At 38.2% G+C, this 27682-nt stretch overlaps 2 protein-coding genes and 1 long non-coding RNA gene across 5 annotated transcripts; 1 reads left to right on the plus strand and 2 right to left on the minus strand.

Annotated features, from left to right (window-relative positions):
• Positions 1 to 1130: 1130 nt before the first annotated feature.
• Positions 1131 to 8809, minus strand: LOC103149208 (uncharacterized protein F13E9.13, mitochondrial). 2 transcript variants are annotated; one of them, XM_007568253.2, is made up of 6 exons: positions 8568 to 8809; positions 6172 to 6254; positions 5911 to 6091; positions 5644 to 5794; positions 4061 to 4188; positions 1131 to 1381 (listed from the first exon to the last, which is right to left on the minus strand). In XM_007568253.2, the coding sequence occupies exons 2-6, from the start codon at positions 6229 to 6231 to the stop codon at positions 1182 to 1184; spliced, it is 720 nt and encodes a 239-aa protein (XP_007568315.1). In that variant the 5' UTR covers positions 6232 to 6254; positions 8568 to 8809; the 3' UTR covers positions 1131 to 1181. The 2 variants fall into 2 exon arrangements, with proteins under 2 accessions (XP_007568315.1, XP_016535231.1); XM_016679745.1 differs by lacking the exon at positions 8568 to 8809 and adding an exon at positions 6500 to 6656.
• Positions 7953 to 21817, plus strand: ccne1 (cyclin E1). 2 transcript variants are annotated; one of them, XM_007568251.2, is made up of 12 exons: positions 7953 to 8266; positions 8823 to 8873; positions 9087 to 9174; positions 11642 to 11704; positions 12772 to 12938; positions 13347 to 13482; positions 14034 to 14180; positions 14262 to 14357; positions 17626 to 17760; positions 17980 to 18091; positions 19481 to 19638; positions 20841 to 21817. In XM_007568251.2, the coding sequence occupies exons 2-12, from the start codon at positions 8860 to 8862 to the stop codon at positions 21024 to 21026; spliced, it is 1302 nt and encodes a 433-aa protein (XP_007568313.1). In that variant the 5' UTR covers positions 7953 to 8266; positions 8823 to 8859; the 3' UTR covers positions 21027 to 21817. The 2 variants fall into 2 exon arrangements, with proteins under 2 accessions (XP_007568313.1, XP_007568312.1); XM_007568250.2 differs by having other exon boundaries at positions 7954 to 8266; positions 12769 to 12938.
• LOC107838198 (uncharacterized) lies at positions 14935 to 27071 on the minus strand. Its single transcript, XR_001664245.1, has 3 exons — positions 26990 to 27071; positions 17479 to 17484; positions 14935 to 14948 (listed from the first exon to the last, which is right to left on the minus strand). It is a non-coding gene; the product is annotated as an uncharacterized LOC107838198 (long non-coding RNA).
• Between the last annotated feature and the right edge of the window lie 611 nt (positions 27072 to 27682).

Below are 27682 nucleotides of genomic sequence, written 5' to 3' on the forward strand. Positions count from 1 at the left end.
CATGAAACAAATTAGTTTATTTAGCTTAGGTTATTCAAATCATTTCATTTTCAAATTAAAGAAAATCACTTTCATTTTTGTTTTTAGGTTTTAAAATAAACACAGTTATCTTTATTTTAGTTATGAAACTTATTTACACAAAAGCAATGAACACAGTTTTTCAATGGAATGTAACATTCCATTAAAAATAAAATTAAATCAAAAATTATTTCAATAAAGCACATACTTGACCAGTATGTGCTACTAACTGCACAGTAGTGCAGTTAGTAGCGCTGTTGCCTTGCAGTCCGGGGTCTTTCTGCATGGAGTGTGCATGTTCTCCCCTGAATGTGTGGGTTCTCTCTGGGTACTCCGGCTTCCTCCCACAGTCCAAAATATGTCAGTCACATTGATTGGTCTCTCTACATTCTCCTTAGGTGTGTGTGTGTGTGTGCGTGCGTGTGTGTGCATGATTGCTTGTCCTGTTTGTCTTCTGTGCTGCCCTGTAATGGACTGATGGCCTGTCCAGAGTGACCCCGTCTTTTGCCTGTTAACCTCTGGAGAGGTACCAGCATCCCTCACCACCCCACTAGGGATAAGCAAGTAAGATGTTGGATGGATGGCTGGATGGATGGACAGATGGATGGAAAAGCACATACTTTGCAGCCAAAAGACAAAAAGATATACTTTTTAACCATCTTATGGTCTTTAGAGAAAGGGTCCACTAGACCCTGTGAACCTTTTAAACCCTGTGTGCAGACTGGTGGGGTTGCACTAACCCTTTTACAAGGTTTTCCTTTGTGTGTATGTGGTTTAGGGAACTGACGGTCTGACGGGACCTCAGCCCTCTTCCTCTCTGCTGTCTGACTGTGACATCTGCCACGCTCCTCCTGAGCATCCCAGTAAGATCACAGGAGGGTTAAAAAAATATGCTCTACATTGTTACATGAAAACAGCTAGCATTTTTAAAGACCTTTACATTTTAAAGCATTAATTCTTTAGTATTTTTGGCCAAAGTTATTAAGTTCCACAGTGGATGTTATAAAGAGCCACATGTGGCTCTGGAGCCGCAGGTTGCAGACCCTCATCTGGAAGAAGGTGCTCTGGTTAGATGGGACTAAACTGATAAAGCACAAACCAGACAAACAGGAAGTAATCTAATCTGCCTTTATTGTCAATCAGCAGCTTAGTGGTGGTGAGAACTAGCTCTGTTGCTTTCGTAGGTGATGTATTTTTGCCATGAACCTCTTGACTCTCTCTGGATCAATTGCATTGGCCCAGTGGCCACCATGTTTAAAATGAGATCCAATGATCATTCCATTGGCATCCAGGAAGTTTTCAACATTGTCATATGTCACTCCAGAACCGATGAGCACTGGGATTTTCACAGACTGGGAGACCTCTGCAAAGGCAAAACACAGCAGGAGAACTCTGCTTTGATTCATTCATAAATTAACCGTGACCTCTGTCTAGTTTCACATGGTTTTATAGATCTTCCCAGCTTTTGTCTTATCAACTTCCAGCACAGATCATAAAACATCCTGTCCTGCAAAGTGAACATGCGGAAAATGTTTGGGAGTGAAAAAGAGCGACAAAACTGTGTGCACAGGAAAGATGGGACATAATGACACCAGGAACTCTTCCTGGTCTATCTAAGGTTTTCACATTTTGAAAGGTGGTGACTTAAACACTCATCTACAAGAATAAAAGGTTACTTGAAAGAGTTCTTATTTTATAAAATATTGTACTTACCATTAAGTTCCAACTTTTTATGCAAAAAATACAACAAAAAATTGCTAAAAATAATATTATTTGAACTATAGGGGGAAGAATGTATTTTGTTCCCTCAGGTTGAAATTGTTCCTGTTTTCTAAAGTGACAAAGCAGAGGGAGAGGTGCCTTCATGAACCGTGAGATAAGTGAGGGCAGATCAGCCCAAGTGAACTTTGAACAGGGTGAAGGCTGAACTCCACGCCGACACGGCCGGCATCTTTCTGTCTGAGCCTGCTCAGTTCACAGACAAATCATATGTATGTGTGTGTATGTGTGTGTGTGTGCGTGTGTGCGCCTGTGAGGAAAAAAGCAGCAAGTGTGTGTCCTGTTCTGTATTTCAGCACTCATGAGACCCTCAGCTATGTGACTGGTCAACGTCTGGCTGAGTTTTGAGTTCTGACAGTAATAGTTGGATCAAATTAGACCCGGTGGTGTTTCTGGGTGAGGACTCTCACACCACATTACACTCTCACGAGAATCTTTAAAATAGAAAAGTGGGACAAAGAACATTTCTTTCTTTGGGCAAAAAGAACAAACAATACACAGGTACTCAGTACTGATGTTTAAATTGCTCTAAGCTGAAATCTGGACAAATGATGAGGGAAACTTGACTAGATGTTAAGCCGAAGTTTTCCCAACATGTCACCGATAAACTATTTTTTAATTTTACCTGATTATGATTAAAAAAACATATAAACAGAGTGTGTTTGAGATAAGACTCAACTATTAGATGTGACAATATGTTGAAATTAGAGGCCGTGAAACTTATTATCATGTCCATTTTACCAACAGATCAATAAGTATTTCTAATGTTCACAAAATATTCCCTTTAGAACCTAAAATCTACCAAATTCAGCCTGGACATCTATGATCTCTGTAGTCATAGTTCAGACTTATTTTTTTTTAAACAAAAGATCTCAGATATACTGAAACTACAATGCTTAAAACTGTTATTGTTAAAAGAAAAACTCTTAAAGACCCTTTGAAAGTCCTGCGAATAATTGATCCTGAACGTGAGACGGTCTTAGACCTTTAATCAGAGATTTGTCAATCAGTCATCCAGATATCAAATATCACTGCTCTCAGTTTTTGTGGATCCACATCAAAGGAGGTCAGAATTTTAATTTCTTAAAATAATTTATGCATTTAAATTGAGGATTTCTGCCAATTTCAGCAAAGGCATCAACTAGTGGCATGTACTTTGATACACTCTTTTATGTTTAATAAAAATCACATGAAGGTTTATGCTTTAAGGCATGAAGGAGAATAATCTTATTCCTTTGTTTTCTGTTGACTTTCAATCATTTAAACCTCTAAAGTGAAATAATTTTTGTAGCTCTAGTGGCTTCTACCCATTAATATCTGTATCTGGTGCACCTGCCTTTAACTGAGCTACGTGGATTCCAAAAATCAACTAACTTTTTATATAGCGTTTGGAAATCCCCCAGAATTAGTTAAAATCATAATAACCAGGTGAGACATCAGTGCTGGGGAGAAAAGAGACATATCGGTACATTACTCACTCCTTACTGACTCTCTGCTGCACTACTGTTAGAGCCTGCTGTGAATGCTAAGGCTAAGCATGGCAGACAGAGAGTTGTCATATAATGGTGAGTTGTTTCTCTGCCAATAGCACATTGAGCAGCCCATAAATAAGTGTGATTGAAAACCCCATTGTTTATATAAGTTACATACTGCAGCTTTACCATGGCTATTCTTCTCATATAAAAATTAGAATATCTATTGAAAGCAATTTAGCCGCAGAGAAACAAATCATTGATGTCTCAAATCACAGTAGAGGTTCATACTGCCACATTTCCAATGCAGCTATAACACTCAAAATGTTGAAAATATGTGTCTGTCATCTCTTGAGCATAAAACCTGAGTTAAAGAACATACAGTTCACATGTTCTTACCCAGGGGACTTTCAGAGTTTAAATTCTTGTATGCATATTAAATACTTTTACATGATGGGTGCCATAAATTAAAGCAACGTAAATGAATATGGATTGTTACTTTCAACTATTGTTCCCCATCTTAGTAAAATATCAACTCTTCACTACAACAGTGCCCTCTGCTGCTCACATCATCTAACAGCCTCTAAAATGAGTTACATGCTGATGCACTTTCTTTTTGTTCAATCTAAATAATCAGTGGAATGATCTGTCCATCACAAAGTCAGTGTAGAAACATACTGATTTGTTTAGTTCTGCGTCTTGTTTCAAGGCAGTGATTGAGTGTGAAACAATGATGCTCCATACTGTCTTCACATTGCAGAAGCTTCCAGCTGAACAAAGTGCACCAGTACCTGTGAGCTCCCATGGGTCAGCCTGATCTCCGGTCGCTGCCCCAGTGATGACGACTCCATCTGAGAGGAAGAACTCCGCAGCTCGGGCAGTCTCCTTTATAGTCACATCAGCTGTCAGAGCATGAGAGCTGCAGACACACAGGCAGCAAGCTGAGCAACAAACAGCATGACTCACTTCTGACACACAGAACTAGATAACTCATGAGATATTAAGATTAGTAATTATTGTACTGTATTAATATAGATAAAGTATACACTGTAAATTGTATTTCATTAAAAATGATAAGTGGATATAACTTGACTGGTCATGCTTTTGCTATACACACTCTATTAAAATAAGCCTACACTGTCAAACATTTGAGACACATTCAGTTGTTTATACAGACGGCTTCTACGATGTCAGTCAAAGAAATCTTACAATTTTTAGATTTTGAACTTAAATGTGAGTTTCTACTTCTAACTGATTAACTTCAGTTGTGTGAAGTTTTTATTCATTTTATCATGTCTCCAAAAGTTGAGTAAATGTGAGTTTTTGAGTAAACACTTTAAAAAAAACTGAAAGAAGAAAAAGGTGAAAGTGGAAACTATTTCTCAGGATACTAAGTGGCATATTGTTGTTTTTCACAGAGTGAGATGGAAGTGTGTTATATTGACCTGCCTCTTGTGTGTCAGTAAGGCAAACATTCATTTTTGTTTGCATTAAGGCAAACATTCATTTTAAAGCAAAAAGTCAACACTATTAACTAACACTATTAACTAATTGCTATCAATAGATAGTAATAGACTTCTTAAGGCAGTAGATTGCATTGGTTTTTACTGGAGGGTATCTAATTCAGAGGGGGGTTGAATACAATTGTTTCACATTTAGAAGCATTTTTTAGACCCTACTTACAATTTAACCAATTTCCCTACATATTTGTAACTTTTATAATTAACAAGGCTTTATTTGTTTTTTTTTATTTTGTTTTTTTTACATATTTGTTAAAACAGTCACTAGGTTTTGATCTTATGTGTTCCCTATGCTCCTACTGGAATCTGCAAAAATGCACCACTCTGGGTCAGAAACAACCAATCAGAGACAGGAGGGGGGTCTTAGTGCTGTCAATCACCCTCATGTATGCATTGCTCGATGTGCTAATAATGGAGAAATTACTTATCATTCCAGGACAACTGTTTATCTATCGCTGGCCATACTAACTAGCCTTAACACCTGTGCTGAAGCAGGTGTGGGGTAGCAGAGAGAATGGGGGAGGGCGTGAGGAGCGTATACAGGAGGGTGATTAACAGTGTTAAGACCCTCCTCCTGGCTCTCATTGGTTGTTTCTGACCCAGAGCGTGCATTTTAGAAAGCTAGCAACAGGAACACAGGAAGAAAACAGAGGAGCTTGACTTTTTTCACAGATTATCTGTCTCATGTTATACTGTCATGATGTACTGACATTACAACAAATATATAAAAAACATATTGTTTATAAATCTTACACACTGCAGCTTTACTGGTGTCCTTATGGGCCCGCTGACTAACATGCGAACGTTTTAGGGACGACAGTTCAGGGATTTAACTGAACAGATGGTCACTTCACCTGTGCTTCTTCTTGATGTCGGTGAAGATCTGAACCCCATCAGCTCCAATCTGCTTGCGATATCTCAAAAGGTCCCCGGCACAGGCATTCAAAAGACCCTCATCCGCCACATGAGAAAAGACAAAACCCTCTGCTCTGATGAAATCCAGACCTGAAAACATACACACATCAAAGTGGTTGAAGAGTTGATCTGAACAAAAAAACTCAAGAGTAAAAACACCCAGCATGAACTGGGAAATTTTCTGATTAGCTGATGAAAAGCTGAACCTGAAGCCAAAGCTACAGCTAGCGCTTGCTGGTTAGCAGAAGATAGGATCTGGACTCCAAGGGGCAGAGTGGGGCAGACATGTCTGACAGCAGAGCAGACCGCAGTCATACAGGCGCACACTTCAGGGCCCAAGTTGAACGAGTAGGGGACATCGTGCATGTTTTCAATGATCAAGCCGTCCTGGATGAGATATTTATGAGTTCCACTCTCATTTAGAAGGGAAGATTTCAGCTGTGCTAATGTGATGTGTAGAAACTTACAATGCCTGCTTCAAGGTAGACCTCTGCTTCATGGCATGCTTCTTTGACAATCTGCAACATATTTAAACAACCCAGAGGAGTACCTGGAATAAAGAACAAGGACCAATTCAAAAAGAATTACAATTGTTTGCTAATCCCTTCAACACAATATAAAATGCAATTATTGCAAAACACTTCAGCATATGCAATGCTAATTTGTTGGAAGTTTAAGAGTAAATGTGTAAAATCTTTCCAGAGTCATTCAGCAGCAGGAGCTCCTGCTCCATGAACAATAAAAAAGTGAACAGTAAAACATTAGAGAACAAAGATTATAAAAATGTTAAGTTACCTGGCAAGGCTTTGGCATGAATCATACCAATAACGACAGATTTTAAGGATCCAAAAAGGCTCTGAAACTTCATTTTGTAGTTTGTGTGGAGCTACAAGGCTGCAGAGACTAAACAAAGTTAGTTTTCCTTTTCACTGGAATGAGGTGCATGTGACTGAGCAAGGTTCAAAGACAAAAATCAATGAAAGGCTGGAAAAATAAGTTATTAAATAAATTTGTTCAAAGAGTCTACGACTGGTTATCTGATGTTGTGATATAATTCATTAACACTTCCAAAATCTCTGCAGAATGGAAGAATGGAAATAAGAAAATAAATCCGGAATATTGTTTTTATTATTTAATTATATAATTACAAAAAGTTGTTATCAAGAATTTTATGTATTTGTGTAATAATATAGATGTATGTCTCATAGATTTTTGACACACTTTATGGGATACGTTTATAAACTAATAAATCTACTCCATATTTGTTTCCAATTTATTTTTCATTATGAAATTAATAAATAATTATTGAATGGTTTATATACAATTTTGATAGTTCAAGCCATGAGGGAGATAAAAGTTTAAACAAATAATTACATGATCATGTCGAATAAAATATCAGTAGCCCAATGAAAAGACTTAAATGTAGTATTAGTAATTATCATTGTAGTCAAAATGTTGAAGTACATCTATATTTTACTGTTTGGATTAACATCTAAATCTTTGCTTTATCAGTAAAATATGATAGAAACTTTTTTGCTGCTGCAAAACTTTTCAATGGTGGCATCAATAAGCTGTGGCATTGCTTCACTTCCAGTGGTACCTGGAACACAGATCAACAGCTAAATGATTGAAATTTGAACACAAGTGATGCACCAATTGGGCATTAAAACTGGCAAAACATTAACATAAAACTGGCAAAACACTAAGCTTTTTAATGGCCTTAACCTTAAACCTTCTGGAGGACTATGCTCAAAAGCCCAGTCTGTTCCAGAAATCATAACAGTTTAACTTAACTATCGCAGTTTATATTCAGGTAAAATTTAGCAAGAGACTTGGTGTTCAACTCGCTAACGGTCATGAAATCAAATACAAATGAGCCTAAGTAACTGTTCTGTTTGTTACAATTCAGCCTCTCTAATATGGCGGCGTCAGTGACGTATGACAAAACAAATAGAGCGGCGAACGTCTCTCGGTCGGTGTTTCTGGCGGTTTATGGTTAAATTGCCGCTGCCATCTGCATAACCTTGTGTGACAACAATGTAAGACATTCACAGAAAGAAAATACGCTTAAGTGCTACAAATATTTTATGATTTTGTTCACATTTTTTGGTTTAATCTAAAAGACCGGGGGTTTGTTTACATCTGACAAGCAAGCCACGCGGTATCTGGAGACTTCCTGCTGCGAAAACACCGCCCCTGCAGCTGTCACCGCAGCAGTCACGCCTTCTGTTAACTGGACTTCACTGCAAACTTAAATTTTTGCTTCTTTTAACAAAGTGTAAAAATACCATCGTGATGATGTAAAAGCTAGGCATTTCAACTGCATCACACGGAGGTGAGAAGAGTGAAAATAGTCACGTAAAAAGCGGCTTAGTGTGGAGGTTTAGCCCCAATTTAAATGAACTCCTGACTGACGTCACAGCGTCGACTCATCTGTTCTGTGCAAGGCGCGAGCTCAGCTCAGACTACCGAACAAAGCGGCCAGAAGTCCGAGCAACAGCCACGCGCTCATATTTTATATCTGACACTGAGAAGAGTGAACTTCAAGGGCAGAGACCTGAGGTGAGCTGCTTCAATCGCAACCGTCACTGCAGCGAGTTAAAACAGTTTCAGCTCACACTTCTGAAAACTCAACTGACTTACCCAAACTGCAACAAAGTTGGAATACACGCTGTTTCTAATAATTATTAGAAAGTCGGGGTGTTGCTATTGTTAACTTCAGGCCTAATATTGTTTGTTTGTTTGTTTGTTTGTTCGACTTGTTAAACAAGATCTCAAGCGTGTCTGATGATGTACTGGTTGTTCGGCCATTATGTGAAAAGCAGCTGTCCAAAGTTAGCGAGGTGCAAGAAATGGAATTTACCTTAAAATAGGCGACGGCGTGAAGGTTTACAAACACTGTATCATCTGGAGTTTGTCACAAAATGACTTCATGTTCAGATTTGCTTGTTGGGCCTGTTTTCGCAGAGCCTTAGCTCTGCGTACTGTACCAGTTTACCCGCGCCTGGCTCGGTTTGGCTTTGTCGGAAGGAGGGAGCTCAGCGTGGGGGTTGGGGATTTATGAATGTGTAGTTTTCTTTTTAAAAATTCTCCTAACCTGACTTGTTTTCTGTCTTAGGTTTGCTCTGAACGTTTGAGCGGCCTTTGAGAGGATAATGCGGGGACAACAGTGAGTCTGACATTGAGTTTATGAATGAGTTCGGAACCAGTGTCTGAGTGTGACGACAGAAAGTTACAGAGCCTTAGCCATCCGGCTAATCTGTGGCCTGTTGTCACAGGACTTTATTTGGGCCACAAGAACATGTTAATGCAGGCTTGTTCCACGATGTTACGTTGACACATGAGAGTTAATATCCCGTTTCCTTATGTGCTTATTTTACAGGGAAGACAAGGAACCGAAGTCTGCCGCAGTCGGAGCTTCCAAAGTGAATACAGTACGAACGAGAAAGAGGAAGGCAGATGTTGCTATTGTAAGGAGCATTGAGAGCCTGTTTGTCTTTACTGCTGAGTCTAAACGGGAATACACCTTTAGTTCCAACTCTTTTTTTTTCCACACTGATCTCACAAATGTCCATTGATTCTTCTTCCTTTTGGCAGTTAGCAGTAGATGTTACTCTGTTTTATTGCTTGTGATACTGCTTGTTTTTTATCACTATTCAGTTTATTCTTAAGATCTATGGTACATTCAGAAGTTTTCTTTAACACCATGGATATGAACCTCATTAACTGGGAGACTTGTGAATATTGATCCAACATAAAATTATTACTTTTAAAGAATTGGATTCACACATTCGAAAATATTTTTTTATTATTCCTAATCGATACAAAGACTATATATACAGATTAAAATTAATTGGTTAACATGAAATGCTATGTTGCTGATTCTAGAAGAATGTCTTTTGAATTTTTGTTTAAGTTATTATAACTGATCAATTAACTTCAGCTCTCCTCTTGGGTGATAGATTCTGTTTACTCCCACTAGCTGGATGGACAAACGATGAGTCTGTGGGAGTTTTATCAAGATGTAAGAGGGGGGAAGTGTAGATTTGGAATAGTCAGCAAGTCTTTATGTGCCATTCCAGGATCAACTGTAGCCTAGAACAAGTCTACTAGGATAGATGTGTTCCCATTTCAGATCAGATGATCAGGGTTGGTCAGGAAATTTATGAAAATCACAAAAGCTCAAACCTGCCATGAACTCTAAGGCCAGTTTAACATCAACATGAACTGAGAGAATGGCAGGAAAGTATTTTTTTTATGTGAAATTGATACATTCATGCTCAGCTTAAATGTGCAACTTCCCACAATAATAAATAAAATTCCTTCAGGAGAAAATGAATATAGAGCTATTGACCGCAATGACAAGTATGTTTCAGTCCCTGTAGGACAGTGGTGGACAACTCCAGGCCTCGAGGGCTGGTCTCCTGCAACTTTTAGGTGCATCTCTACTTCAACACACCTGAGTCAAATAATGAGGTCATTAGCAGGACTCTGGAGAACTTGACTGCACTGAGGAGGTGATTCAGCCACTGGATCCAGGTGTGTTGGATCAGGGAGACATCTAAGAGTTGCAGGACACTGGCCCTCGACGACGATTGACCACCCCTGCTGTAGGATGTAGCTGTTCATTTTTTTTTGTGATTGCTGCAGCCTAACATTACTGATGTTGCAGCACCATTTTCGAAAAGTAGCAAGTTTTGTGTAAGCTTTATTTTTCCATAGCATGGTCTTGCGAAAAAGTTAAAATAGCTGACTTTTACAATAACGACAAGATTTGAACAGTTAAAGTGAAAATAATATTTTCAAGTACCTTCTTGAAAAAGCTCACTTAATACAAATCAAATAATGTCCTGAGGAGATGTCAAAGTTCAAAAGAAGAATTCCACATTGGTCAGTCAAGTTAACAAACGGTTTACACAGCATATGCAAATCCTATAGAAAGTTTCAAGATGGTTTTTGCACAAATAAAAAAAGGTAAATGTGACGCTAAATGTTACCGTTTAGCATCACACATGCTTCCATCTTGCTGGTTCGACTTTCAGTGACATTGTGAAACAGGAAGTTAAATTAGGAGGTTCAGGAGATTTGCAGAAATGTATTTGTGTTGCAGTGATTGGTCAGAAAAGGAAATACAGAAAATATTTAGGTGATCGGTCAGATTTGTGGAAAAGTTCAGATGACTGGTGAAAATTTGCGAATGAGTGAATTTGCATCGATCACATCTCAACTTCCTGGAGGGACTGATACTTGAAGGAGCTAAATTGAGGCGTAACGGCACTGGACCAGCCATGGTTGTAGAACCATCATGATGTGACTTTTTTTTTTCTTTTTCCCCTGCTAGTATTGCTGCAAATTGGGACACATTTAAGTGTCTTAACAGATCAATGATTTCAAACAGACCTCAGAACTGGTTTTTGATTTGTTGGTAATGGATAAGGTAGGGCAACATTAAACTTCTTTATTGGCATGGACCTTAACCTTGTTTATGAACTATGGGTCTGTTCCAGGCAAGAAGGGAGGTTTAAGACAGGAGTGCTCACATATTTTCAGAATTCAGCAAGAAGCTTCTTGATGACTGGAAAGAACCGTGTAATTTCCACAGTTCTTGGTGAAAGGGTTAAATGCTAAGAGACATTTAACCAAGTCTTCCTTGGTGTGTATGTCTATATTTGTGGTGGTATATGTAGTTTTCACCTTGTAGGGATCAGAGAAAAGCTTATGTGAGGGGTCCACCTAACTTGGTTTAAGAAATTAAAGTCAGAAATATAATCATTTCTCCCTGGAAAATTGTTGAAAGTTGTAGTTGAAATAAATTACTAAACAGCTCCTAATTGGTCATTGATGCTCATGAGTGTATATACAACTGTCTGCATTTGCTGTGTATTCTGAGCATTGGTTGAAATCTGTTCATACATTCTTTTTGTCTTGGGTTTGTAGTTTTTACCAGACCTGGATGAAGAGGTAGACGAGATGACAAAGAAAAAGCACCGTGAGTCTGAGGTAAGTTTATTTTTCTGGCTGCCTTCAAAATGCTCTGAGAGGAAGTTTAAACTGGTAGCTTTTCTTTCCATCAACTGGCCTGATGGGAAGGACTGTTAGCCCAGAGTTCAGGCTCTGTGCATGGAGATGAAAAGGTTTGTTTGTCTTTAAATGAAAAGCTGTGAATAATATGAAAAAAATTCCACAGAAATTATATTAGGAAGTTAATCAAATGTAATAATATGTTTTACATTTTGCCACATAATACTTTGTGTGCGCACAGGAATTGTGTCAGACCAACGTATGTAACCAACGTAATTGTGAAATGGAGGGAAAACAATTTCAAATTCGTCTCACAAATGAAAATATGAAAAGTGTGGCGAGCATTTCTAATAGGCTTCTGTGAAAACACCTTTTAGAAATGATGCAGCTGGAAGTTGTTTAGAATTTCTTCAGTTTAATTTGGATCCAAACTTTGACTAGGCAATTCAAATTAATAAATAATTGTGCATCTTCTGTACCATATTTCTATCAGAGGTGATCATTTGCTGCAGTAAGCCTCTATTGCAGCAAATGATATTGCAAGAACAAACAAATATTGCATTTGTGGTGTTAATATGATCTTATTTATATCTTATCACAACATTTTATGGTATTATTACTATAATGATAAATATGAAACTACTTATTACTTCATGTTTAGGTAACAGTGTGGCTATATTGGTCCTGAAAAACATTTTCATTTGAAATGAGCTTCTCCAGGAAGCGACTTCAAGATGTTTGATTTATTTCCACACATAAACAGCACTCGATCCATTTTTTTTAATTTACCAATATTTATTGATGCTTTCATGGAACAAACAGAAAAAAATAGAAAATAATTTATTAAGACTCATAAGAAACAAAATCATAAATTGTTCACAATAAGTCAGACCATTTATGATATGTTTATCATATCATAAATGATATGATAAACACCCACCTGTAGTTGATCTGAGCTCCTTTTGTCTGTGATCATCCCTCAGGAAAGTCACTCCTAACTGAAGAACACATTGTGTTATTTTGCTTGCATCTTGTCTTCCTAGCAGGTGAGCTGCAGTCTTGAGGTGGATTGCAGAAGTCCTCGCAGCTGGACCTCCACTCCGCCTCAGGAGGAGGACCAGCAGGGCTCCCTGACCAGTGCGGGCCTCTTTCACTACAACTTTCACAACATCTTTGTAACGCCGGTTCACTGCACTCCGCTCCCCACGCTGTGGTGAGTTCTGTTTAGTGGTTGATTGTTCTGAGCTTTGGGAGCCCAGTCTGGTGCAATCTGGGCACATCAAGGGGTGAGCTTCTAAAAGCCATCCATCTATTTTCTATGTCTACCTACTCCACTCAGGGTGGCTGGGGCATTTTAAAATGGGAACCTAAAACTTGGAGTTTCCGACAACTGCTGAGTTCAGTGCACAAAGCAAAGTCTGTTCTTAATGCTTCGTTAAAAGGCAGCACATCTGGCTGATTATGGTTGACCTAGAAAAATATTTTAACAGTTTTACTGTGTTTTTAGCTTCTGAAGGAAAAAGGTCTAGGTCATGTTGTCTTTTACAGCATTTATTTTCCAATTGTTTCCTCCAGTTTTTCCATTGGATTGATTTTGAATTAATGCTTCTGTATTTGTCAGCTGGGCCAGTAAGGATGTGGTGTGGAGCAACATGCTGAAGAAGGACAAGACCTACTCCAGGGACATCCACATGCTGGAGAAGCATCCGCATCTGGAGCCCAAGATGAGGGCCATCCTCTTGGACTGGCTTATGGAGGTCAGTAAGGTGGCAACACCCTTGAGGGGAGGTCTACCTAGTGCTGGTCAAGATGGCTGAAAAACACATTGTGACATAAGCATTTCATATCAGTTGATATCAATAACTATTATTTTCTGTTAATTATACCTGTATTTTGGTCAAGCAATTCCTCTTGACTACCCAGAGAGAACTGATGTATGCGCAGGGAGAACATGCAGACTCCATGCAGAAAGACCCCGGGCAACAGTGCTACCAACTGTGCAGCCCGCTGATCAGCATTCTATCAGATGTATTTTCTGTTGATATTGATCACGTGTCTGTTGTGATAGATATGGTGGTTTTATCGCCCAGCCCTAGATGTAGCGGCTGAGAGCATCGTGTGACAGATGTCTAAGGGAACTGGCTCAGATGTTTACAAAATGCAGATAAAAGCCTAATTAAGATTCATCTAGGGGTCCTTATTGATGCAAACAAATTATAAAGCTCTTTGAGTTTAAAATGTTTGCGTGCACTAAGTGATTTGCAGTAAGCCCTTCAACTTCTTTTTCCTCTTTTTGAATGGATTTTAGGTAAGCGAGGTGTACAAACTGCACAGAGAGACGTATCACCTCGCTCAGGACTACTTTGATCGCTTCATGGCCACACAGAGGAACATCTTCAAATCCACACTGCAACTCATTGGCATTACGTGTCTTTTCATTGCTGCCAAAGTGGAGGTTAGAGCTGTTACTCTGTTTTCCATCATTATGGTGTTTTTTGCTGATGCAGTCCTCATCTCATGATTTTTGTTTTTCCAGGAGATGTATCCTCCAAAAATCCACCAGTTTGCCTACGTTACAGACGAAGCCTGCACAGAAGATGAGATTCTCAATATGGAGATCATTATCATGAAGGTAAGCAACACTTAACTCCAAGATGTCCCATAAAATGTTCTGCATGTCAACAGGTAAAGTTAGCAACACGTCTTTTTCCCATAGATTAAAAAAATGAATATAGTTCAATAACATTTGCCATTTTTCTTAAACTGTGAGAATTTATAGTTGGTATGTATTGACATAGCTGCTTGTATTCTTTAGCTCCATATTCTAGGTCTTGGAAAAGGAATGACCATCTTAGAAATTAGCTTCATAAGTCACACATTAAGGTCCATAAAGTAACTGTAGATAAATAGATGCAGAGATAAATGGATGAAAAAGATCTATCATTGGTTAGTTCTGAAACTTTAGAAAATACACATCTGGACGAATCTGTTGGCATCCCTTGTGAATGTGTGTAATTGGCCCTAAAATAAATTTTTCTTGATGGACGTTTCCATGCAGGAATCTTTCCCAGGATCCAGGATGCTTCTCTGGGGGCTTTATCTTACCCCTGGGGTTGCACTGCATTTACTTCTAAAAGAATTTGCCATCCCAGCTTAACTGTAATAGTTGTTAAGATCATTCACTATTTTTTTTCAGCCATCTGGGGCAAAAGAGGACTTAAATCTGTCTTTGATAGTAATATTTTAGTTTGAACTTATTTATGTTTGGAAACAAAAATAAATTAAAACACACACCCACAGTTTTGGGCCCAACAGGTTTTTAACAGATGAGATACTGCTGTGTGTCTGTGTGGTTTCTGCTCCTATGCAATGCCTTTCTCTGGTTTTGTGAAATATCTGCTAATGTTACAAACTTCCTCTAACTTTGAAATTATTATAATACAGTTCATTACTGATTTATAATTTGCATAGCCATTTATTTATTTATTTATTTATTTTTTGCTATCCAAAGTTGTTGCTTTTCTCTTCTCCTCTGCTGTTGCTCCAAAAGCAACAGATCACAGAAGTTTGCATCAGTAAAATCCCTTTAGGTTTTTGTAGTTAGAACTTTTAAGGTGTAGCTATTAATTTATGCTGGTTTAACATGTGACAAATGTTATGTTGTACTTGTTAAGAGTTGTTTGCCTATTGAAAGTAAAGCTTAGTCTTAATGTGATGTTCATAAGTGGTAGTGCGAACAGTGGCTAATTGAGTGTCACTATGTTGAAATTCTGACTTGTCCGACTCCAATTATGTTAACTGGAACGCTGTTACCTCGGTTGTGACGTCAAACCCAGCTAACTGGAACACAGCATTTATTCAGCAGATTGCTGTAGATACAAACAATCATACCAACTGTGTTTAAAAATGCTTAACATGGGGGGTGCAATGATGGCACAGGGGAAAAACACAACCCATGTATGGCAACCTTAGTCCTCGATGCAGCTGTCACAGGTTCGAATCCCAGCCTGATGACCAGCTGGGATTTGAACCCGGGTCTCATGGACTACCTTCCTGTCTGACCACTCTCCAAGGCCACCAGAGCCAAAAAATCTTTAAAAAAAAAAAAAAAGGTTAACATGGTATTTCTTTTCTCCACTAAATAATAAAATTAAATGTTACATTTGAAGTATATTTTAAAAAATAGAAAATTGTGGAAAAAGTTGTACTTCTTGTCACCCATTTCAGAAAGTGAAATTTATATGTTAGCTTAAATATACAGAGTGAGATTTCAAGGCTCAATGTTTCGTAATTTTGACATTTATGGCTTACAGATACTCAATATAAAAATGCCAACGTTTCAGAAAGATTTGAAAATTGTGAAAAGTTAAATTCTGGAAACTCACTGTGTCATGCCTTAATCAACTAGTTAACTCAAAACACCTGTAAAGCCTTCAGCTGCTCTGTCTGGGTCAGTCAGACACTATAAGGACGTTCTAGAGCCCTTCATGCTTACTTATGCTGATTTAATTTTTCACTAAGAGTTAGCATCTGCTCTCACTAGCAAAAGGTACGAAAAGCTGTTTCAATCACCATGGTATTCCTGTTCTTGATGAGACTGGCAAACTGACCTGACCTGACCTGATCTGATTGCACTCGGCGTCTATAGAGTCAAGATGAAGACGACACACCAGACCCAACAATGCAGATGAACTGATGAAGGCTGCTATCAAAGCACCCTGGGTTTCCGTTACACCCAGCAGAACCACAGGTTGTTGATCTCTGTGCTAGAACTTGTGGTTTTCATAATCTGTAAGCCACAATCATCACATTTGGTGTAGCAAATCTGAAGAACACCATTTTCACTTTGTGAAATGAGTAATAAAATATCAAACTTTGGGCGAATCACAACAAGGAGGAAGGAGCGTTGTGTAAGATCATTCAGCTCTATTCACCTGGATCTGATAATTTACTAATTTTAACACTATTATTCAAATAGCATATGGGTTTACATTCCACAGTATGATGTAAAGGATTAATATTTGTAGGATTTTTTTTTTCTGTAATTAATCAAAACTGAAGCATTAAAGTAAAAGGACAATCAAATACTTAATAGTGTTATCTTTCTGCAGTGGACGTTTTGCAGACATGGCCTACATTATCCATATGCAGGTCATGTGGATAATGGCTTTATCACCTTACTACCCTCTTCAAAAATGTAATGGTGCATAAAAAACAAGAGTCACCGAATATATTAGTAGCAGAGATTTTGAATACATGGTACTTTAATAATTGGCTAATGTTAGCTAGCAGGTCTTTGTGATTTTGCATGCATTGATATTTCAGTAACATTACATTTGTGCTATATTGTGTATCACAGATGTGAGTAGGACTGGCCAATAAATCAATGACAATATATATTGAGAATAGACACATAATCAATATCAATAGACGACACATCTGATAAGTTTTAAAATTTTCATTGAACTCTGAACCAGAACTGCACAGCATTCTGGGGGATGTAGGCAGAGGAAAGACGTTAGCTGCTCAACCTCGCACAGCTAGCTAAGCTAGGTGGATGGCGTCAACTAACTCACTCACTCACTCTTTGGTTACCTAACAACAACCTTGTTGAGTAACTTGCACAGCAGCAGTTTCAGATTTTGCCACCAGGCCTCATAACTGCTTAAAAATAAACTACAGCCTGGAATAAAAACTGGATAAATCACGAAAGGTCTCACCACTAGTGTGGCAGCATTTCAGATATTTAAAACAAAAAACTAATCTATAAATTATCTATAGAATGATATGAAACCTTTATTTCATGATGCATATTACAGTCATCTTGTCGAGCTCTAGACATAAGACAGCTTTCTAGCAGGAAGTGATGTTTCTGATGTGTTGCTTCTCTTTATTCACAGGAGTTGAACTGGAGTCTCAGTCCACAGACTCCCATCTCCTGGCTCAACGTCTACATGCAGGTGGCCTACCTGAAGGACACTGAGGAGCTGCTGATCCCCAGATATCCTCAGGAGACCTTCACACAGATCGCTGAGGTGTGTTTCTATGTGACTTTGATGTCTGTAGGTTGAGGCTTCATCAGTCTCTGGAAACAAAAGAAACCAGATTTTCTCCAAACAAGCTGACACTTGGTGGATCAAAAATGTAGAAGCCATTGTAAAATCTATTTAATAAGTGTTTGCAATAACTGTTTATTTTACTTAGCATGAAAATGTAATAGTTCTGCTTCAGCATGTCCTCTCATTTCCTTTCAGTTGCTGGATCTGTGTATGCTTGATGTGAGGTGCCTCGAGTTTTCCAATGGCATCCTTGCTGCGTCTGCACTGTTTCACTTTTCCTCACTGGAGCTAGTGGAAAATGTCTCAGGTGAGGAGAACATGACTTTCTAACATGCAGAGAGGTGAAGTTTAATTAAAAACATGTTGAGGTTTGTCATTGAATATCTGAATATGTGGAGCCTCAGTTGGGATTTGAAGGTGTCTGTATCTTGGGCCAAAGGTTTTGGCAGTGACACAAATACTATCACTGCCTGTTATATAAAAATCATTCTATTTGCATTAAGAGTTCTATTTCAAGAAGGTCCTTAAAAATGATATTTGCATTTTAAATATTAAATTGTTAAAATCCTGTCATATTTAGGAAGGCTATGTGCAGCTATTTCAACTTTTTCGTAAGACCGTATTTTGTCAAAAATAAAGCTAAAGAAATTTCAACTTTGACCACAACTTTTTGAAAAAGTTGTCACAACATCAGTCATTTTAAGCTGCAAGAATCACAAAAATCGCTACAGGGCCAGCCGGCCAATAAGAGCGGAGATCAGAAAAGCCTGTCACGATGAGGCCAGACAAACAAAACAATCAGCTGTGGAGCTTATTTAAAAACTCAGGTTACTAAACGGAAAGCTTGCTCCCTATTGGAGCCGAATATTTCTCTTTGGTACTGCTCCCTAGTAGTGCCACATAGATAAAATCTCCCCGTTTGTCTCAATGTGTAGTGCAGCGACTTTAGCTCGTCATGCAGGCCCGGCCCAAGGTTACATGGAGCCTTGAACAGAATTTGGTTTAGGGGTCCCTATTCCTGCTAACCACATCCGCCACACTAAGGGCGTTTCAATACAGATTTAGTGGAATGTGGGAGAGAGGGGTTAAATTAGCTGAGCTTAAAAGTAACCAGTGATGATTATAATTTACCAAGATGTATTTGTGAACAGAGCTCAAACTCAAAGATTAAACTCATAGCATCAGATTGTAGCTATGGTAACAAAACAATCTAAGTACAAAGATTGTTCTTTGTACTTTCCAACTTGTTAAAATCTTAAATTTAAATATTGAACAATTTTAAATCTTTTAATTTATCTCTGAAACCATTAAATCAAATTTAACAACATTGTCATTCTCGATGAACAAATGTTATAAGTGGATCTATGGTTTAAGTTCAGATGTTAACATTTGAACTTAAGGTCTGGGGGTCTTAACCAGCTGCTAAGTTCATCTATGCTTTGGGTCAACTCTAAATGTCACCAGCATCAGAGCATTTTTAGATCCACTGGCTGATGAAATGGGATTTAACAGAAGTACTAAAAATGTATATTTATTTGTATATTTTGTGTTAAGACTCTAGCTGTACCTTTAAGTATTAAGTACATAATTAAGCCAATCTACATGAGCAACTAGACATGTGGTTTTCAAGATATTGTATTTTTGCTTATTTTCATTTTGCTACAGTAATGAGTTTTGCTCCTTGCCTTTCATGCAGCTCTCAAGAGGGTGGAGGTGGAAGAATGTGTGAGGTGGATGGTCCCGTTTGCCATGGTGCTGCGAGAGGCCGGCGGCTCACCAATGAAAACCTTCACTGGGATCTCTGCAGACGACATGCACAACATCCAGAGCCACTCGTCATTCCTTTCATTGCTGGTAATAATTATTTTAAATTCTAGTACAAACCAGATGCATCAAGGGTGAGAAGATGTAAATCTTTACATAGTTTTATATTTCTGCTAGGTCTGTCAACATTAATATATGCAAATAATCTGAAAATTTTAACACATCAGTATTACATAATTCAGATTAATCAAACTACTTATTTTGACCTAAAAGCATCTCTCCCACAGACGGTTACTGCTGTTGTTGGCGATGAACAACAGTGACGGATTAAAGTTTTCTACAGTAGCAGACGGCAACAAAAGTTGAACATTTTTCAGCTTACTTTTGTTACGTCGGTAGGCTGCATGTACACACTTACATGTACGAGATTGAAATTTCACAATTACGCTGGTCACTCTGCTGGATGACAAGCGACTGTCACCTCATCGTACAAGTTTCATAGTAAATGAATGGAGAAGACATTTTTCATTTAACATTTAAAGCAAAATGAATTCCTTTAAACCTTCCTTGTGTGTGCATGTATGTATATGTGTGTGTGTGTGTATATATATATATATATATATATATATATATATATATATATATATATATATATATATATATATATATATATTGGAACAATAAAACATTAACATGCAGTGGTGGTGTTTGATATGGGCTGTTGAGGCAGATGCCCTGGGTGACATCAGAAGGGGGTAGGCACCCAAGAACTAGAAAATAAACTATATCATCACCTTCCAACATTAATGTCCTTAGTCATATTTTGTCAAAAATTATTTTTTTTTTGCCTAAAACATCATTTGGAAAGAGATTAGATTTTTTTTGTTTGTTTTTTTTTTTTTTGTCAAAAAGTGAATTGGACATTTTTTATGTCAGTTGTCCCCTGAACAAGTGTGCTGCTACTTGTATGCATGTGTGATGGAGTAATGCTGATGAGAAATGAGAGACTAAATTGCCTGATTTTTTTGCTACAAAAAAGTATCAGATAATTGCTTAATTTTAATTGGCGTGCAGCAGAAGGAGAGGGTTGCCCAGGTCACCATTTCTATAAGAACCTCAACTCTGTACATATTTATATTTCAAGCTTACAAAGTTAGACATAGTGTGACTTATCAGATTACATTTTTTTTAATCGATTCACAGCAATAGTTTCTCCACACACAAACTGTGCTGGGTACAGATTGAGATCTTATTATTAGTGTTTTATTCCAGTGTGTTTTGGTTGTGTGCAGACCAAGGCCCAGTCCTACCACAGCGTGGACCTGAAGCATCCCAGCAGCTGTCCCGTTCCCTCTGGCGTCCTGACTCCGCCTCTGAGCAGTGAAAAAACAGACGAGTTGAATGGAGCTGAGACTTCAGGACCCACAGTCAGACCACGGATGTATACGCCTCCCCTCCAGACACATCTGCCAGAGTAGAAAACACTTCAGCCTGGACCTGAAAGACAGACAGATTGCCAACCTAACCTGTTTAGAAGGACACAGGAGGTTCTCAGTGCTTCTGTAGACAGGCTGGCTTCAGTTAAAGATGAGGTAGAAGCTCCCTGACCTGCAGCAACGTCACCGATTCAACCCTTCCTTCAGTGTGCAAGCAGAGGTGGGATTAGGACGATGTGAGGCAATCTGTTAGGTTCCTATCCTTGTTTCCTATGCAGGGACAATATAGAGGTGACATTTTACAGATTCTATACTTGATTGTATGCATGTGTTTTAACAGTGATTGGTGTGTGCATAATTGTTTTTTTTTTCTATTATATATATTTTTACCATTTTTCGTCTCATTCGCCCAATAACTATTTCTAGGGTCATATTTGGTCCTATGTGCTGCTATGAAGTGGGCTCTGCATGATGGGAAATGTTTGTGTGCAAGAAATGGCATGTTCTTCTTTAGTTTCCTTCTCTGGTGTTGTCGGCTGAAATGTGACCAGCGGCCGTGTCTTTGGGACCAGTAGCTTGGCTACCTCAAAGTGAACCAGCCAGGCTTTAAAAGCTACAACATTGATTGTATTTAATGTTTTTTTTTCTCACACTTTGCAGTTTTTTTTCTCCCCATCAAAATGTCAGATTTCTATTTTTCTTCGTATATAAAATGCTGCTACATGTTTTACATTAAAGGTTAAGATTTTTGTGATATCCATGGATTAGCCTTTTCTAAAGGCACTTTTTTTTAAAAAGGTTATAAAGTTTTGAAATTCTGTTTAAATGTAAAAGGCGTTTTGGTTTTTGTCTCTTTGTTCTAGAATCACAAGACTGCTCGATTCCACTAGGTGTCAGTCATGCTTTTACAATTCATATTCCATTCATAGTAACTTAATGTACTCTTAAAAAAATTAACAAAATATGTTCAGATAATTATTTTTTAATCCAGTTTTTTAACATTATAGTAAAGTTTTCCAATACATCTTAAATTTCATGTTTGGTAAATCATGAAAATGGCCCAAAGCTTTTCTGCAAGTAAAAATGTTGGGCAACTCAAAAATTAAACACTTGTGTGAAGCTCAAATACCTTTATTGGTTTGCCTTGTAAACTGAAACTGACCTCAGTAGCAAAGACAAGGACAAGGTTTGAATTTCTACAATAAAGTTTTTTTTTTACTCCTGTATAAAAAATCTAGGTAACTCGTTTGATGTAATAAATCTCCTCCAGTTATGAAATCACTGATAAATGTGCAAAAATGCCCAGTCTTGGTTAGTGAAGTGGTTCTGACTGCACCTTTCATGGGCCTTCATTCCTGTTGAACATTTCTACATTTTGTCTATCAACAACCACAGACTTTAATGTATTTTTATTGGAGTTTAGTGTGAGGATACATGGGTTATCAAGTTTCTACAAATAGAAATCTGGAAATGGCATGCACTTGTTTTCAATGCCTTTTACTCTGATTCCCCTAACTTTTTTCAAATTTCCCTTTTTAATTTAGAAGTTTAGTTTTAAATTAAGAAACTCGAATCAAATTTTAAAGTTTCAGCACAATGCCAGTGTAAGCTGACATTGTTTTAATAAAACATTGCTGTAATAAAACATGAGTCTGTAAACCCTTTACAACCACAGAAATGGAGAGTATCAAACAAAGCTCATTGACAGGATTCTGGTGGAAAACTTTGGATGTTGACTTCAGTTTGGTTCTTTGCCGTTCACCAGTTGGATTCATTCGCCCTATGTCATAATGGGCACTGGTGTGCCCATTCTGAATTTTGTCTAGACAAAATTCAGAACTAAATCTGAGGTTACTGGGACAAGAGATCTCACAATTTTATATATTTTCAAAACCTTTGCTAGGTATTGTGTGAAAATATTGTCAGCAGTGATGCTGATAGAATCTTACCAAACACTTCACCAATGTGTTTGAGGGAGTGCACACTTATTCAAGCGATTTATTGCATCTCGTTTGTTCTTTACAAATTATTAGATTCCTTTTTTTCTAACATGATTATCAAAATTCATCCATCTATCATCTCTGAGGGTTTGGGTTTTTTTCTTTTTGTTTTTACAATCAAGAATGAAGCTTGTTTCTTTAAATGTCCATTTTTGTAAAACCAGCTTCATCAAACATTGTTTTTGTGCTCTGTCAGATGCAGGCCACCTGTTTTGAGCTCTAGATGTTGAGAATAAGCAACACGCAGTCTTGGTAACCACTCGCATAGATCCAGGCTTCTCAGTGTCTCCAGAGGAGGGTTTTCTCTCTGCATGTTTGTAAATGGCAGCAGCGCTGTTTGCTCTAGCTAAGCAAAGTTAGAACCAGGACAGACCTCCCTCAGGGCCTTGCCACCATCCCATGTAAACAACTCGCACCAGTGTATATTAGACACTTTGATGTTACCAGCTGACTTAGTTTCTGTTCTCTTACTCCTAAATATTTTATTGATGCAGGCTTATTTACAACTGTGGAAGAAGATATTGACAATGTGTGACTTCTGCTTATCAAAAACTCTGAGGAACAAAGTTATCCTCTGGTATCATGGGAGCAGCTACTAATAATTAGCATACAGGACAGGAGTGAAACTTACGCATCAACTTCTGCAAGACGGTTTACACCCCTCACCAAGCCCACCTGCCCTCAGATCTCAAGACCCTGGACAGCACCTTTCAGGTAAGTGAAATTATTTCAAGTATGTTTTTGTCTCCTTCTGGTGGTGAATCCAGTAAACAGTGCCTTTGTTGGCACTGGTCTGGGACAAGCTGTTAGCTTCAATTTCTGAGATAATGATCTGTATTAAGAGAGTTATTGGCTTCTTTGTTTATAACCTAATCACAGAACCCAATACTAAAAAAAAAAAGAGACATATGTTCTATTTCATTAGAAACAGTCTGATCCAATTAGTTGACTTGGTTCAATCAAAGCCAGACTGTGTGAGTTATGGAATAGGGTCAATAAGTCATTCATTTATCCAGCCATTTCTGCCAAGGTGCAGTTCCAGTCAGAAGTTTACATACAGTCATTATCATTCATTTGGGGCTTTAAAGTTTTTATTTATTTATTTTTTATGTATAATGTACAACTTTTCTTGAAAATTATTTGTTTGGAATTTATTGGATTTTTTCAATTAAAAAAAAAATAATAAAAAATCCAATGCTGACTTGGTCAGCATTGTCAACATCAGGTTTGCAGGAGGTGTGTTCTGCTTTGCTGAGCCGGTGATGAGTGGATTTCAGTTCCTTTAACCACTTCAAACCAGTTGAGAAAAACTGCAATAACTGAACCAAACCTATTGCAGTGTAGCAAACCTGACAAATGAAAGTGTTTTGTTGTCTGGTTTTAAAGTTAGCATTATTGCTAAAGTAACCAGACGCTGTGTACACACTATTCATGAACCGTAGAGCAGTTGTAGATTAAACACAGAATGTGTGGATTGAGCCTTTTTTTTATAACCTAAGTACAAAAGGCTCAGTGTTATTTTAAATCTTTATGGGATTTCATAATGTGTGTTTGTGTGTGGCATGGTTTCCTGTCAATACTACAGCACACATTTCTGGTTCCCTCTTCCATTGTAATTCATTTAATTAAAGAGATTTTATTCACAGGCACACAGCTGGCGACGGCTACTTTCTATTAGCCATCTGAGTGGACGCTCAGTTCGGCGGGAGGACGTGCTCTGGGGCTGCTTCCTATGGAGCGCACAATGCTATTTTCATCTCCCAGCTGAGTTTGTTGTGTGTTTTGAATTTATTAATCATTGATTTTAATGTGCTGCCTCTTGACAGTGGCAGCTACCCACGCATTAATTAATTCTTGCTTCCCAGCCTTACAAAATGGCATTTAAGAAACAATGAGAGGTCGGCTGGTGTTTCCTCTGACCTATAAATGGAAGGCATCAAAAAGCAAAATGTCAAAATTTGCTTTTATTTGTTCTCTTCTTGGCAGATTTTATTGCCTCCCTTTATTTGATAGAGCATGATAAAAAAATGAGGTTATTTTAAGTCTGATGAAATGATGTGTAAATACAGTTGTGTCATCTTTAATATTCAGCTCGTCTTTTTGGGAGGTTGTGAAATGCAATAATGTCTCTTTTGTTAGGCGTGTTTTTCTCAGCGCACCTGCTTTGCATACGGCATCTAGCAGGAGCACTCTCAAAGGAACTGTGGGTCTTAAGTTGAGGATGAAGGTTCTTTGCCATCAACAATAGGTAGTCTGTGTTTATCCTTTGGGTTTTTAAACAACTATGTGTACAAAGATTTGCTTTCAGTGAACTGGTGGAAATAGAAAAAAGGAGATTAGATCTTAAATTAAGCATATGGTACTAGAATTTGAATGGAGTTGGGATTTGAATGTATTTATGAACGAATATTCTTTTTATATTTATTGAGCATACCTGAATTGTTCATCCATTTAAATGAGTGACTGGTCCCTGTGTTTGAAGAGATAAAAGCTTCCTCTCATAATCCTTATTGACTCTCTGGGATGCATAAAGACAGCTATTGGTAAGTCCCTGCAGTGCCCTGCCCCACAGAAAAGGCCTCATCCCGTTCACAGCAGCTTGTTTAAAGCTAAAGATTTTTCTGACAGATTGTTCTCTGCAGATTGATTTGCACATGTGAGAGAGACAACTTCCCAAACTGGCTTTGAGCTGCTTTTGTAGGCCTGCGTGTTGGTGGGTGTATGCTGGTGCTTCTCCGTATTTGCCTACAACCTCAGATTGATAGGCAGCGGCAGACAAAGCGAGACTGGCAGAGAGCTTATTACATGAATCAAAACGCATTTCTTTTAATTTTTAACAGCTGTAACCTGGTGGCATTTTGAGGGAGCACAAACCAAACGCTGCTTTTCAGGTGACTTTTGTAGTTTTCCAGCAGCAGTAATGTGAAAAGCAAAGATGAGTGTGATAGGCTGGGTCTATTCTGCACAAACCTGCTTTTAATGGCCACAAAAAAATAGATCTATTCATCCAGATGTCACTTCATAGTAATGTGTCCTGGATTAACAAAGTGCATTAGCACTGCTAATCCAGCTCCTTTCCTTATCCCACTTCTCTTTAACAGTGCATTCATACCAGCCATGTTTAGTCCACTTTAATCAGCCCAGTCCATCTGCCTAGAAAGTCCAGTTTGTTTGGGGAGGTGTGAATACCTAATCTGAACAGTGAACTCTGGTCCACCTACAAACCTCGGTCTGGTTTCGGTTGAAGTGAACTCTGATGCGGTTCAAATGAATATGTGAACTCCATGCAGACCAGACCGCTCCAAAAGCAGGAAGCAAACTACAACACAAGGCATTCTGGGTAAATACAACCAAACAAAACGCACAAACACTAGCAAGAGAAATGGCTCATGGTCTTTTACCAAAGACAAAAGAGAAATCCTACAACCACTAAAATCTGGTGCCACTTCATTTTTGCTTGTATTTCAGTTGTTCAGTGTCTTCTTCTGAAGTTTGCATGTTGTTTTCCTCAGTGATTCTTGGTGCAGCGCCATCACAGGTAAGAGGAGGTACAGGTTTTGCAAAAGGTTGGATTCATTTGAAACAGTTCAGTGAGAAACAGAACCACAGCAACTGAAAATGTAACAAATGGACCCCAATCAAAGTGAGTCTAACGGTCAGGTGTGAAAGCAGCATAAATGTCTGCTCACAAGTCAGGAAGCCCGGCAGAAAGATGTTGGAGTAGGGGATATGATCCTGCAATCACATTTCAGTAAAACACACAATACTGCATGCTTGATACTCTGGTTGAGTCTTCTCAGACTTTGGAGTTCATCAAACTTGTTAGCCAGTGATCTCCCATTGCCCTCTGTGATTGATAGAAGAAATGGTTTGAACTTCCTTCTTCTCTTCCTCCTCACTGCTCTTACTCCATGATGCCTACTTTTCACCTCCTCAGGGATTTGAGGCTTCAGGTGAGGTATTATTTCAGCCTTTGCCATGTTAATCAGCTGCTCCCTGATAAACACATTGCTTATCCTGGTGGGGGCACATGTAAAGTCTGGTGGCCCACCAGGCTTATATTACACTGGGGGAATCCCTGACTTTGCTGCCCAAAGTATTCTATTGTTTAATCAAACATTTCAATTCAAATTCAAAAACAATTTATTAATCCCAAAGAGAAATTAAATAATGATAATAACAACAATAATAATAATTAATAATTACTAAATATTAAATAATAATATTTGAGTGACCTCTTATCGCTAATCTACAGGGTTATTATGATGTTGTCCCACACAATGCAGTTAAAACTCACACCACATTTTCACAAAGTTTGTTTGTTGAGAATTTAAAAAAAAAAAAGAAAAAAAAAAAGTTCAGTAGCCCAAATATTCTGCTAAACAAATGGGCTACTGACACAACAACCAGAAAACTGTTAATTACTACATAGTTGTAGACATGCCTCCATTTAAGAAACCCATTTCTAACTGTACTCGTGGTGTAAGTCTGGGTTTGTGGTGGGTAACATATCCACTCTCATTGCCCTGTGTGAGTATTGAGCTGCTGCTCTTCAGTACAGATGTGAGACTGCTGGCTCAGCATGACAACATAGAAAAACAATCATTCCCATGCAAATGCTCTGTTTGACATGTTCAATTAGACCCTTGAGTGGAAAACAATCAGAGCTTTAAAGATATACTGTTACTGCTGTTAGTG

This window comes from Poecilia formosa, unplaced genomic scaffold, assembly GCF_000485575.1.
Source record: "Poecilia formosa unplaced genomic scaffold, Poecilia_formosa-5.1.2 Scaffold219, whole genome shotgun sequence".
NCBI classification, from domain to species: Eukaryota; Metazoa; Chordata; class Actinopteri; order Cyprinodontiformes; family Poeciliidae; genus Poecilia; species Poecilia formosa.

What these genes read in the sequence shown, in the direction of transcription:
- LOC103149208 (XM_016679745.1), bottom strand. Translation starts at nt 6,572, where the DNA reads ATGAAGTTTCAGAGCCTTTTTGGATCCTTAAAATCTGTCGTTATTGGT. An exon ending in AGCTGTAGCTTTGGCTTCAG is followed by an intron (nt 5,795 to 5,910) that starts GTTCAGCTTTTC and finishes GTATGTTTTCAG; the next exon opens with GTCTGGATTTCATCAGAGCA. An exon ending in GACATCAAGAAGAAGCACAG is followed by an intron (nt 4,189 to 5,643) that starts GTGAAGTGACCA and finishes GTGTGTCTGCAG; the next exon opens with CTCTCATGCTCTGACAGCTG.
- ccne1 (XM_007568250.2), top strand. An exon ending in GCTAGTGGAAAATGTCTCAG is followed by an intron (nt 18,092 to 19,480) that starts GTGAGGAGAACA and finishes CCTTTCATGCAG; the next exon opens with CTCTCAAGAGGGTGGAGGTG. An exon ending in CGTCATTCCTTTCATTGCTG is followed by an intron (nt 19,639 to 20,840) that starts GTAATAATTATT and finishes GGTTGTGTGCAG; the next exon opens with ACCAAGGCCCAGTCCTACCA.